The sequence below is a fragment of the Choloepus didactylus genome, chromosome 16 (genome assembly GCF_015220235.1).
Source record: "Choloepus didactylus isolate mChoDid1 chromosome 16, mChoDid1.pri, whole genome shotgun sequence".
NCBI lineage: Eukaryota > Metazoa > Chordata > Mammalia > Pilosa > Megalonychidae > Choloepus > Choloepus didactylus.
Genome location: NC_051322.1, coordinates 30,276,789 through 30,289,844, shown reverse-complemented (window position 1 = coordinate 30,289,844; position 13,056 = coordinate 30,276,789). Strand labels below are relative to the sequence as shown.

Genomic DNA, 13,056 nt, shown 5'->3' with positions numbered 1-13,056 from the left:
CATTTGCTAGTGGGGCAGGGGATATTAGTAGCAATCTCATGGCTCCAAAAATTGGACAGGACTGAATCCAAGAGTGACTCGTGTTCATTGCTGGCAAGTAAAATGAGGCTGCCACAGGCAGCAACCTCCTCGTAGCCAAGAAGATAAACTGGTAAAAACTGAAGTCTAAAATAATTGATGTTTCCATGTCCAGAAACAGAGAATTCAGGAAGAGAAGCTGTTTAGGGCTTAAGATAAGTTCAACTTTACATATATTGAGTTTGAGGAGCCAATGGGACAACTGTTGAAGATGTATAGCATATGTATTACATATACCATTTGGGGGCATGTAAATAAATATAGCTATATTACTAAAGACTTGGGGACTTAATTTTTCAACATTCTCTTCACTTCTTAGATCTATGTAAACAATAGGGATAGGAAAAAATGTTGGTTACAAAGTTATAACAAGATGAATTCATACGTTTAATATTGGTTATTTTCAGTTGGGAAAGCATTCTAGTATGCTGCTTAATTCTGATGATTACCTATACAAATGTGCATCTCTATTCTCTAGTGTTAAAAAATCAGATCTTAACCCTGAAGAACCAGTCAAAGTTGAGGAGACTGTACCCACAAAGAAGCCCCCAAAAGAACAAAGAAATATTAAAGAAATTCCAATTTTAACTTCTGATGAGTTTAATGGTGTGCCTGCGTAAGTATTGAGGACATATTTCAGTGTTTAACTCTGCCCTTAAATCATAAAGCTTGATTATATTAACCATATGCTGTGTTCAGATCTTGATCTTTTCTAAAATAATTTTACATTGTACTATGAAAATGTGGCATCTTTTGTTGAAGATGCAAACATTATGTCTTTTATTTCAACGTAAAACCTCTTTCATAAAGAGATCTAGAGATAGATCAGTTTATCACTTAGGTCCTCTCCAGTACCATTTTCTGATTTTCTGATACAGATTTATCCAGTCACATTTTAGGAGTAGCCTTGGTTTTGCTGTAATTTTAAGGAAATACAGTGTGTCGTATAGATTCAAGAATTGGAATAGAGTGTTGTGTTTGTTTGGTTTCCATTTTTCCCTTAACTAGTACCACATACGTGTTTAAGTCTGTGCTCTCTTCCAGGTCCTGGGTTACTGAGGAGAATACAGGGATGAATAAGATAAAATGCCTCCCCCAAAAGGGAGATTTTTGCTTTTGCCAAAAACCAGTTCTTAAAGTTGATACTCATGAGGAAGCAATTGTGGAAAACCATGTTTTTGTTTTTAAGCTCTCATAATTCTAGGACTTTGTTTAACTTCAAAGCTTTATATTGTTTTCCATTTCTTATTGTTTTTATATTATACAAATACTACATCTTCTTAGAAAATAAATATTTGTTGTCATAAAATAAAACTCATTTTTAATTCCACCATTCAGATAATATAGTATTAAATTACTGGCTTGAAACTTTCAAAATCTCTGCTATATCTGAGTCTGGCTCTGATGCATGCCCTGTATCTTCACACTGTGTTTTTTCTTGCCTTTGGCATGCCTTTTTATTGAAAGCCAGACTTGTATGTATCCAGTAATAGGAACTGAAGTAAACAGGCCTTAGATTTTATGCTTATCTGGTTAGGAGCTCAACTGTGTTTAATGTGTGTTGTAGCTATAGGTGTCAGAAGTTCCAGTTTCCTCTGTTGTCTTTTGTGTGTGTGTGTGTGGGTGGGTGGGTGGGTGGGTGGGTCTCCTAATGTCTTTGAGTTTCCCTGGAAACTCCTTAATTAGATTCTATCTTGCAGCTCTCTAGGTTGTAATTCGCTGTAATTATACCAGAGACCTGTTGATGTGGCAAAGTATTGGAGAGGGAAGCATTCTATAATCTTATGGTTAAATCTCAGTTTTTTTTTAATGGGCCTGAGTCCTTGGGCTGTGACTTTCAGAAGTGTTTCTTAGTCTTCCCTTCCACCCCTCTTAGGTGAGCTAAGAATGCTAGAGCATGTGAAATTGTCTACTTGACCTTCACCTAAGTCAGATAGGGCTCTGGTAAATTGGTTCACCTTGTGGGCAGGTCTTGTTATGGAGAACAGAGTGCTCTGGGTATATTTCAAAGTGGTTCCTTTCTCCCCATCTCCTTCAAAACACAAGTGGAATTTTCTCTTTTCTTCACCATGAGAACATGGAGGTAGAACACACAAAAATATGGGGGCTCTTGGTGGTTGTTTTGGTTTGCTAAAGCTGCCAGAATGCAATATTTCCAGAAACGGGTTGGCTTTTTCAATGGGGATTTATTAGGTTATGAATTTACAGTTCTAAGGCCATGAAAATGTCCAAATTAAGACATTAAGAGGAAGATAACTTTTCGGAGGAAAAGCTGCTGGCATCTGGGGTTCCTCTGTCACATGGCAACGTCTGCTGGTCCTTCTCGCCTATGCTCTGGTTTTAACGGCTGTCTGTCTCAGCCCCCCAGCCACACTCCCCAGGACTTTTCCTCTCTGGCAAACTCTGAATTTCATCTCTTTAGCTTCTCTTAGCTCTCTTGAGTTTCATCCGTCTTTTACCCTCTCATAAAGGACTCCAGCAAGGGATTAAGATCCACCTTGAATAGACTGGATCACATCTCAATTGAAATAGCTTAACCAAAAGCTCCCACCCACAATAGGTCTGCACCCACAAGAATGGATTAAAACAACATGGCATTTTCTGGGGTACATAATAGCTCCAAACCAGCACAGAGGTAAAACTCACAAAAGTGTGGTGGCATCCTAAAACTGGACCCCCAAAAGTTTTCAACTCCTAAGCGAGTCCATACTGAGCCTCCGGCAATTTTCCAATTACTCTCTAAGTGTTTCTTACCTGTTCTAGCTCCAGCAACTTCTGCTCCCAGTGAGCTCTGATTGGTTCTCTCTATCTCCCTGTCTCTTCAGCTGGGGGGTGGTAGTTTGTCCTGTGACTTCAATTTTCTGAAGGATCTCAGAAGAGTTGTTGATATTCAGTTTGTTCAGCTTTCTTTTGTTGTTGTTCTGAGGATGTGACGTTGACTTCAAGCTGTTTACGTGTTGGAGCTCTGCCTACCAGTTGTTATTCCTACGAATAGTGTATAAGAGTAGCCATCTAATCTCACCCTTTCCAGCATTATGCACTATTTAAAAAGATCTTTGCCAATTAGGTGAAAAATATCTGCCTGTTTTACAATTCTTGGACTACTAATGAGATTGCTATTTTTCTTTATAATTTTTAATTTTTTGTGTGTTTGAAAATTCTGTGTGATGCTTTGATGCTATTCAGTTTGGGTGGTTTTTTTGTTGCTCACCAGCTGAGCTAAAAGAAAGAGTAAAAAGCTGTGAAGAACAGTGGTGTAGAAGGGTTTTTAGAAAATGCTTCCATGAAGAGATACAGGAAGGAAATTAGAATAGTCATGGTGGGGTATTTGTTTTTTTAGACTAAGGTTATTTAATGCATAAGAGAAGAAGTTGGAAGATGAGAATAAGGAATAGAATAAGGTAGAATGTATTCCTAGTATAGCACTTTTTTAAAAAAAATGAGTGTTGAGGGAAGAATTAAAGTGGAAAGCATTGGCAGAGGTGGGAGATGAGTATTAAGGGAATTAAGATGGTTCTAAGAAATTCATAAGTATATTGTAGAGAGCTGTGGTATCAACATTTGTGGAATTGTGAATAGAAAAATCATGGTAGCAAAAATGAATTGAGAAAAGAAAGGAATAATGAAAATGAATGGTTTTGGGGGAAATGAACATTTCCTTTAAAAGTTTTTATATTATTTTATGTTTATGAAGTTGTGACCAGAAAACTAACACTTTGAATAGAGGCAAAGGACAGAGTTTAACATAATGAATCCATGGTTTGTTGAAGGGAAAAATCAAGGCAGATCATTAAGTTTTGTTTTGGCATGCCCAGCCAACTCAAAATTGAGTCTTCTATTTTTATATTCTGAGATTCAATAATGGCTGGGAAGACAAGCAAGAGTGAGATCCACATTGAAAGAGTGGAATTTGGAGTGGAAGCGCTAGGGAATAAAGAAGAGCATGGCTACACACTGCTTCTTTTCTAACCTTGCAACTTAAAATTAGAGCTCTCTCATTTCTTTGCATTCCCATCCTATAATTTCTTCTTCGTTTTGTCATTGTCTTCTTGTATTTTTCTTGTTTGTTGTCCTTTTCTTCCCCCTTCCTCTCCTCATTCCTTTCTTCTTTTCTCTCCGTCTTTAAACAGATAATAAATTTTGCAGAAGACTAGAGTGCTAGGAGTTATATAGTGTCTTAATATTTACATTTTTTGTTCCTTTGTTCACAAACATTTTAATAATTTTAAATAAACTCCTACATTGTGGTTAATCAGCCCATTTGAACCAGAATTTGAGAACTTAAACTGTAATATTAATTCTCTTTAGGTGGATTATAGAACCCACCTCCAATTAATTAATGACACAAATGTAATTGGGGAAGATAAGCACTGATATGTTGCTATCTCTGTTTAATTTTTCAGCTGTTGACGTTTGCCTAATTTGTTGGAAGTTGATATAAAATTGTGTTTATAAAGGGTACTATAGCTTTGCACTGAACAAAGTCATCATACTTATGTTTTTCAAAGAAAATAATATTGTATGGTGAGTGCTTTAAAAAATAATTAATAATTTGCTTTTTTATAGATACATGAAATCCCGCTTAACCTATTGTCAAATTAACGATGTTATTAAAGAAATCAACAAGGCAGTAGTTAGTAAATATAAGATCCTACATCAACCAAAAAAGACTATGAATTCTGTGGCCAGAAATCTCTATCACAGATTTATTGATGAAGAAACAAAGGATACCAAAGGTAAAATGATAGCGTATATATGTGAACGTGTCAGCACTGTTTGGAGTGTAAGTAAATCATGAGAAACAAAGCTACTTCTAGAAAATTTTAGTCTAAAGAAGTAATTCTCAACTAGGGGCAGTTTTGCCCATCAGGGAATATTTGGCAATGATTGGAGACATTTTTGGTTGTTACAACTCAGGGAGGGGTGTACCTCTGACATCTTGAGGGCAGCAATGCTGCTAAAATGCCCTACAAGACATAGGACAGACCCCACCAAAAAGAATTATCTGGCCCAAAATGTCAGTAGGGACAAGGCTGAGAAACAATGCTTTAGAGAATCTGTTCTGGAAATAAACCCAATGTTTTCAGAATGAGAATAATGTGAACAACTGGTCACGCTAAGGTAGCATTTACTAAGAGCTTTAGTCCTCACCTTATCCTTATGAGATAGGTACTCTTATTACCCCCATTTTGTAGACTTGGCAAAGAAACTTAAGTAACTTGCCCCAGGTCAGCCAGTTAATTGATAGAGCCCCTCTGTGGTTCATGTTCTTAACCACTATGCCATACTGCCTCTTGGAAAGTGAACTGTTCAAGGAACACCAATCGGCAGTTAGTGGTATAAGAAGCAAGACTACATTTCTGAAATGTTTTCAATAAATAATATGCAACTTCAATTGATAGCACAATTATTATTTTAGCAAGAATACCAGTTCTTGCTTTTGTTGGATAATGACAGTAAAAGCAATTAATGCCATTCATAGTTGAAATTTAATATATTAAAGACTCATCTTGAAAGTTGGTCTCATAAAAATTAGCACAAATATCTTTACTTTCAGGTCATTATTTTATAGTGGAAGCTGACATAAAGGAGTTTACGGCTTTGAAAGTTGACAAGAGGTTTCACGTGATGCTGAATATTTTACGACACTGCCGGAGGCTGTCAGAGATCCGAGGGCAGGGACTTACCCGTTATGTCATAACCTGAGGCCCTTGTGAGCCCCTTGAACCAACCGACAGTATAAAGGCTACTCCCATATTTTGTTTATATATAATTCCTTTAGCATTTTCATTTTCTTTTGTTTCATGTAAAAATAGAACTTTACTGATGAAGCATATATATTTTAAAATTAACTTCCTTTTGGCAAATATTTAAGTACCTCTATGCTAGGTATATATTTGGAACTAAAGAATATTCATGTCTAGTTTCTGTGTTTAGTGGGCAGTGCTGCAGATTACCCTAAAAGATAGGTACATGTGATAATAGAAGAAAAAATTCAAGAAGATAAGGTCAAGGATACCCAGACCCTTTGGAATTAAGTGTCTAAATTCCATCAATAGCATTTCAGTCCACAGGCAAACTTCCTAGAAGTTGGATTTGGATGTGTCTTATTCGTGTGATTATTCTGCCTTCCCGTGCGATTAGGGAGCAGCATCCCTGAAGTGCATCCAGTGTAAGCCTGACTGTAAACTTGTAATGGAATTGTAATAGAAGAATATTGAAAGAGATGATAAAATAACATGTAATAAGCTTAATCGTGGTCATGGAAAATGGGTGGATGGACCGTAAGAACACAGCTGTGTTTCCTTTCTGCATCTGGGGGAGATTGCTCTGTCTTGTGTCTGTGCTGTCTGCTTGGCAGGCTTATCCCTGTAGCGGAGAACAAAGCATCCCACCAGGAGGCCCCATGGCCTTCTTAGCACCATCACTGTGATGACAAGAGTACATTGTAGGCGCTGCATATGTATTGTTATCCCTTCCTTCTTCTTAATTTAAATGCAGGTATGTTTAACTTTTCATGTCTTGCTTTAAATAAAGGTAATGATGTTACTGTTTATTTTGTCTTAAGTCTTGCTTAATTTTTCTTTGAATTGTTTTTCCCTATGAAAAAAGTTTTCTCTGTTTAAAATATTTCTTCCTGAAATTCACTGACAATTGTGTCCATATAAATTTGTTTTGTTTTTGTAGAATGGATACTGAAATGAACAGTGTCATAACAATCAGTTTAGTGCATTAATTTGGGCATAGTTGGGTAAATCATATTCCTCAAAGAATACTGAAGACTTACTAATTTTTAAGCCAGAACTAATTTCTGATTCTTAAACTTCATTTTCAAGCTTGTTTTGCTTATTTAGGTAAAACAAGACAGGCTTGTTTTATTTAATCATTTTTTTTAAAAAGTAATAGTTTTTAAAATCTAATTTTGAAAGAATTTTGTAGTCCTGGGTTTCTGTTCTCAGATCCATTCCTTGTCCTTCATCTGCTCTCCAACTTTTGCAGCAGCCTCAATGGCTTGCGCCTTGCAGCACCCTCTTTCTCTCGGGTCCATGGAGCCCTGTAAGCATGGCTTTCTCACTTTGGGCACTGAACCTCACCCCCAGCTCTCCACCGCAGGTCCTGTGACACGGAGAGGAGCCCATCCCAGCTGGCTGTCTACAGCTGTACCCTTCAGAGCCTGCAGCTTGGTTACAGCGTCCCGGTTCTACCTGCCTACAGGCCCTAGATCGGAGAGGGGTTCCCAGCTGGGGAGGGCAGGAGGAGCAAGCATCTCCTGGCTTCTATTTATGTTGGTTTTTCAGATACTAATTTTTACATGATTTAATCTTCAATTTATTCTTTTATAGGTTCTGTTTTTTGGAAAAGTTGGTTAGTTGTAGATAAACCACTTTTTCCCCCAGGTGGCACAGACTGCTTAAAGTGACCATGGTAGGTCACTGCCTCTGTCTTGCTTTTCCTTTCCTGTGTATACTCTGTTTGACGTATCCTAACTGTCTAGGTGTCCCCTCAGATTCTTTTGGCGTCACTGAATCTCAGCCCCCCCTCAGGGAGAACCCTGACTGCCACTGCCACAGCCACCAGCAGGGCTGGCTGCCTCCTCCCTGCATGAGGGTCAGGCCCTGGCCTTGATGGCACCTGCTACAGTGGGAACCTCAACAGTGCCAGTTCCCAGGCCCAACCCTGCTGGACCCATGTAGTTTCTGGCTCCTCGTACTTCCATACACAGATGAAGCCCCTGAAGGAGCCAGGTGAGGCAACACACGCCTGGAGGGGAAAGGAAAGGTTAACTCCCTGTGAAGTGTATTTTTCCCAGTGAGAGATAGGAGATGGGGACGGCAGATAAACTCCTTGCTCTTCCTCCTAACAGGCTGTCCCAAGGCACAGTCTGCTAACTGGTGTCTGGAGACATCCCATGTGGCCCAGTGATCAGCTGTGTGTCTTTATGGCTCATGGAGCAGAGGCCAGCTTAGTTGTGTTAGCACTTCAATTGACTTCCCACCCTCTCTTTCCTCACCCTTGCTGCCCTGGAGTTGCAACTCCCTGTGAAGCATTAGCACTTAATTGACCCTGGCCTCTGAGGAGCTTGAGCTAAGATAAAGCTTACAAATCTCTAACATATCATGTGTGTTTTTAACACTATTCTCAATATAATAGATGTTTTTTTTAAAAAGGATCCAGTGGTTATAGGAGTTTGAACTATGCTCAATTAAATGATATTAAGCAGATTTTGTTATTGCATGACTTCTCAGATCCTTTATTATGCAAATTTATATTATAAATCTTCAGAGACAGGCTGTGTGTTATTTCTGAGGAATACATCTTACTGTCTCTGAGCAATTCTCTGTGAAATATATTTTGGGGACCTTGACATAAGCAATCTGTTTTGAAATCATGCTCATTTTTATAAATGAACCTCATTACATAATCTATTTAGCAAATATATGTATGAAAAAAACATTTATTGAAGCAGAATATTGGGGATCAAATCTTGGATGGGCTACTTACAAGCAACGTAAGCTTTAGTTGGCTAACCTCTTAGAACCTCAGTCTGCCTGTTATATTGGAGATAATGATGGCAGTGACCTGGTTCTTGCCAACTCTAGCATAAGGGTAGGAGATGAGAGAAGCACTGGTAAAGTTTGCTAGTGTGCCAGATGCAAGAAAAGGAGATGGATGTCCTGAAAACCAGCCAGATGTCTGTTGATCTACTAGATTTCCTGAAGTGACATTAGGATGTGCAATGAAGGACAGGAGAGAGGAGGTGAAACAGAGAGGGAGAGACAGGACAGGGACAGCCTGTATCCCCATCGTCTGGTAGGTCATGTGACACCTTGGCTTAAGGCAAGTTGCTAGTGCTTCATAAGGATTCTGGCTTAAGCATCTTGCTGGTACCTTCCAAGAAGGCCACCTGTTAGTTAAGGTGACCCCAGTAGGAGGCCGTGGCAGGAGTTGAGATTGGATTCGTTTCATTAGGGTATTGTGCCAAGGAAGGCCCTTATGGGAGCTTTTACTGAGAACCTGCCAGTGTGCTCCCTTGAGAGAGCAAGCATTGCCACAAAAGGAACCTGTAGGCACCAGGTTAGAGGGAAGCAGAGGGCCAACACCTGTTGTCACTGACAAGGAGTTTTCCTAAAAGATGACAACAGTCTCTTCATGGGTAGACATAGCTTTTTTTTTTTTTCTCTTTCTTTTGACATTTTGATTGTGATGTGTCTAGATGTGGATCTTCTTGTGTTTATCCTTCCTGGAGTTCTTTGACCTTCTTGGATATGTTTTTCATAAAATTTGGGAGGTTTTCTGCCTTTATTTCTTTGAATATTTTTCCTGCTTCTTTCTCTATTTTCCTGGTACTCTCTTTATACATATGTTGGTGCACTTAATGGGGCCCCACTTTTCTCTGAGACTGTTCCTTTTGCTTTTCTTTCTATTCTTTTTTTTGTCTCTGTTCTCTAATTTTATAATCTCTATTACTCTATTTTTAAGTTTGCTGATTCTTCTTTCATCTGCCAGCTCAAATCTACTGCTGAGCCCTTCTAGTGAATTTTTCATTTTGGTATTGTATTCATCAACCTCAGAATTTCCATTTGGTTCTTTCTTATAATTTCTATCTTTTTGTTTTGATGAGACCTTATCATCATATCGCCCTTTAATTTTTAAACATCCTTGAACATACTTATAATAGCTGCAGTGACTTGGCTGGACTAGTTCGGTGAAGTCTGTTTCCCCAGCAGTGTGCAGTCTCTGACGTCACTCCTCAGGGGGCATGAGCATGCCTTGGGCATGCACACAGTCTCGTAACCATCAGGGATGACTGTAGTTTTAGCCTGGTTTTCTTTGAATGTCTTTTTCCCTGATCTCCCATTGACCTTCCAGCTGCTCTGCCTCTATTGGTATCACATCCAGCTCTTAGGTTCCACTAATTAGCTGACTGCTTTATTGTTTTCTGACAATGCCCTGGGACATAAATTGCTCCATTCTTGATCCGACTGAAAGGCCCTCTTGAAGAGGGGCAGGATGTTGCCAGTCTTTGAGATTTTGCTCTGATCCTCCATAGGGCAGAACCTCTGCGCTATGGAACAGGAGCTGGGGAGAGATGGGGAATTTGTTCTTCACCAAGTGCCCCACCTGTGTCCTCTGTATGCATCGGGAGCCATGGGAGGTGGGGGGAGAGCAGGAATTGGAGAGCCAGCTCCTGCCCCCATGCAGCATGGATCTTCTACACTCCAGATTCGGGTGGATGAGATTTGCCAATGTTCACTGTCTGCTGAATCTACCTAGAATAGGTCTTCTGCCCTAGGGAGCTGGGGGAGATAGAAAAGGGCAGCTGGCTGTGAAGCAGCTCTTCTGCAACTCAAACCTATGCGAGAAAGGGGAACTACTCTCTTCACCAGGTGCCCTGTCTTGGTTTTCTCTATGTAGTGAGAATTCGGGGTGAGGGAACAGGTACCACCAGCTGCTGATAGCCACACTTAATATAGATCTTCCACAGGACAGAGCTGTGGAAAATGGGATCTCCCATTGTTCTTCAGCTGCCAAAACCCACCCAGAAGAGCTGCTCCACCCCAGGTAGCTGGGGGAGATGGGAACTGCCTCTTGGCTACTGAGTTCTTCATCCCACTATTCTGGAAGGCCCACCTCTCTAATTTTTAATAGAATATTTACATTTATTGATGGTGGTTAAAAAATAATTCATTTTGAATAAAACCAACCCAACATCTTTGATCATTAAAGGAATAAGTTCTCAATGGCATTCTTATGCCTTCTGTTATGGGTTGAATTGTGGCTCCCAAAAAGATATGTTGGAAGAGAGGAAGCCACTGAAGCCAGAAGCTGGAAGCAATGAAACCCGGGAGAGAAGGACCAGCAGACACTGGCCATGGGCCTTTCCATATGACAGTGGTGTCCCAGATGCCAGCAGCCTGTCTTCAGAGAAGGAGTTGTAAACTCCAAGCATCCACCTGCTAGCCAGCGCCCAGCCAAGGAGAGGGAAAAGACAGACCCCAATGCCTGGAGACCTCACCCTCACCCTGTAGCATGTGGAAGCTGAACAAGAGCAAAGTGCTTCTGGACGATTCCCACGAGGAGGAGGAGGCCTGCAGGAGGGGAAGCCACCACCACTGCCACCACTTGCCGCTGTGCAGGTTCAGGAAGCAAGGTTCCAAGGTTGGAAAGAAGTGACTTCTCTGTTTAATGAGGATGATGAACAATGTCTACTGGAAAGATGTAAATCTCCCAAGTCTAAAGGAACTAATTTACTGTTAAAGGAAGAGTTGAAGACAGAGAAGAAATCTGGATTTGGGGGCAAGTTTGGTTTTAAAACAAAATTACACAGTATGAAAAACCAGATGACATTGAAGTTTGAGGGCCTTCAAAAATTGCTCTTGAAGATGTAGCAGCTGATTCAAGTGACACCTTGAGTGACCATATGTCCTGGCCAGCCTGGCCAGATACTAAATATACTACCCTGATCAGCTCAGAAAATAGCTCCAATTGGAGCATCAAGTCAGCTGGAAAGTTGGTCAGTATTAGATGACAAAGCAAAGGTAATCTTACTGAAAACTGTGAAGAATTAGAATGGTAATGTAAAAGGAAATACCATGTAAAAGAAAAAGTCCACAATTTCCATATATTTTCAAACCAATATTAGCCTAATATTGTACCTTTGTATTTCATTTTGTTAAGATTCTTAAGAGTTTGCTGGCATCATAGTATTTTTTAATTAATTTATCATTACATTGTTTAGTCTGTTTCCTATATTAAAAAGAGTAAAGAATCTTATTTTGTGCCTATGTTTCACATTTGGAATTTTATTTTCATATGTTGACTTTTGAAATTCCCAAACATATTAGAATTCCTTAGTGAATATATACAAGGGTAGTACATTTGATTCCCTTATTGTATGACTTACAATCCATGTTTTGCTGAAACTGGGATGTGAATTTTTGATGCTGTTCCCTAAGATATAGGTATAATTTGCAGTTTGAGACAAAACTATTTTCATGCCATTTGTTTGTGCCCAGACTGAGTTCATGCAGAGCACAGGCATGTGCTGCTGCATGACCAAAAAAACACACCAGGCACAGAAGTAGACGTAGATTTATTGGGACTTACGAACAGGAGAGGATCTCTGGTGGTGGCCATTCCGGAAGGTTAGCGCCCTGTGAGAAATAGGAATGCAGGAGCAGGGGTAATATGTGATTTTAGAACAAAGACATTCCACATAGCATGAGGACATGGGGTCTCTTTCATTAAAGGATACTAAGACTTAATGTTTTACTAAGATTAGTGTTTAAGACTAATACAATGAATGTCATTTTTCATTCTGTGGTTTCGTTCTTCCCCCACCAGGGAGATTGTTTACTTTCTTGATCTTTGTCCTTGACTAAAGCAGATTTGTTAGGTCATTTAGGAGAGAGCTTGGGCCCTGGACTGACACACCATCCTTAGTTTTAGTTCTTTGATTCAGAATTTACATACTTTTTTCTTGCATGCAACATATATATATATATATATATTTATATATATATATATATATATATATATATATATATATATATATACGGTCTATGAAACACAAGAATGTAGTAGTTGTGAAATTCTTTTCTGTTGCCAGAAAATTGCAATCCAGGTAGTAAAACGAATCTTCCAAAGGTTATGTTAAATGTGGTAGCAAATTAAAATTTCTTATTATTAAATTAAAAAATGTGTAAACAAATACTGGAACAGCAAAGGTTATACTTGAGTATAAAATGCATATTCAGTTTTATTAAAATGCATATTCCCTGTAGCCTAAGGAAGCATAGCTTCTAGTGTGCACATTGCAGAGGTAATGGTGGTTCTTGTTTGGCGATTTTACTTCTACTCCTAAACTTTATTATCATACTTCCCTTTAGCTTGAAGTCAGGCTTCTCTCCCTGACCGCAGGCTCCTGACCTCCCTCTGACCCCGCCCTTACTCTATCCAGGTGCCTGGGTGGTTCCT

At 39.4% G+C, this 13,056-nt stretch overlaps 1 protein-coding gene and 1 pseudogene across 3 annotated transcripts in view; both read left to right on the top strand.

The window, feature by feature from the left end:
* SKA1 (spindle and kinetochore associated complex subunit 1) overlaps window positions 1-6,620 on the top strand; it is a 34,516-nt gene extending 27,896 nt beyond the window's left edge. For 2 of the 3 annotated variants that reach the window (XM_037806095.1, XM_037806094.1), the window contains exons 5-7: window positions 557-694; window positions 4,645-4,814; window positions 5,636-6,620. In XM_037806095.1, coding sequence (XP_037662023.1) covers window positions 557-694; window positions 4,645-4,814; window positions 5,636-5,784 — 457 coding nt within the window. In that variant the 3' untranslated portion in view covers window positions 5,785-6,620. The remainder of the gene's footprint in view (window positions 1-556; window positions 695-4,644; window positions 4,815-5,635) is intronic. The other variant, XM_037806096.1, reaches the window with a different exon arrangement.
* Window positions 6,621-11,109: 4,489 nt separating this feature from the next.
* LOC119511259 lies at window positions 11,110-11,656 on the top strand (annotated as a pseudogene).
* The last annotated feature ends 1,400 nt before the right edge of the window (window positions 11,657-13,056 follow it).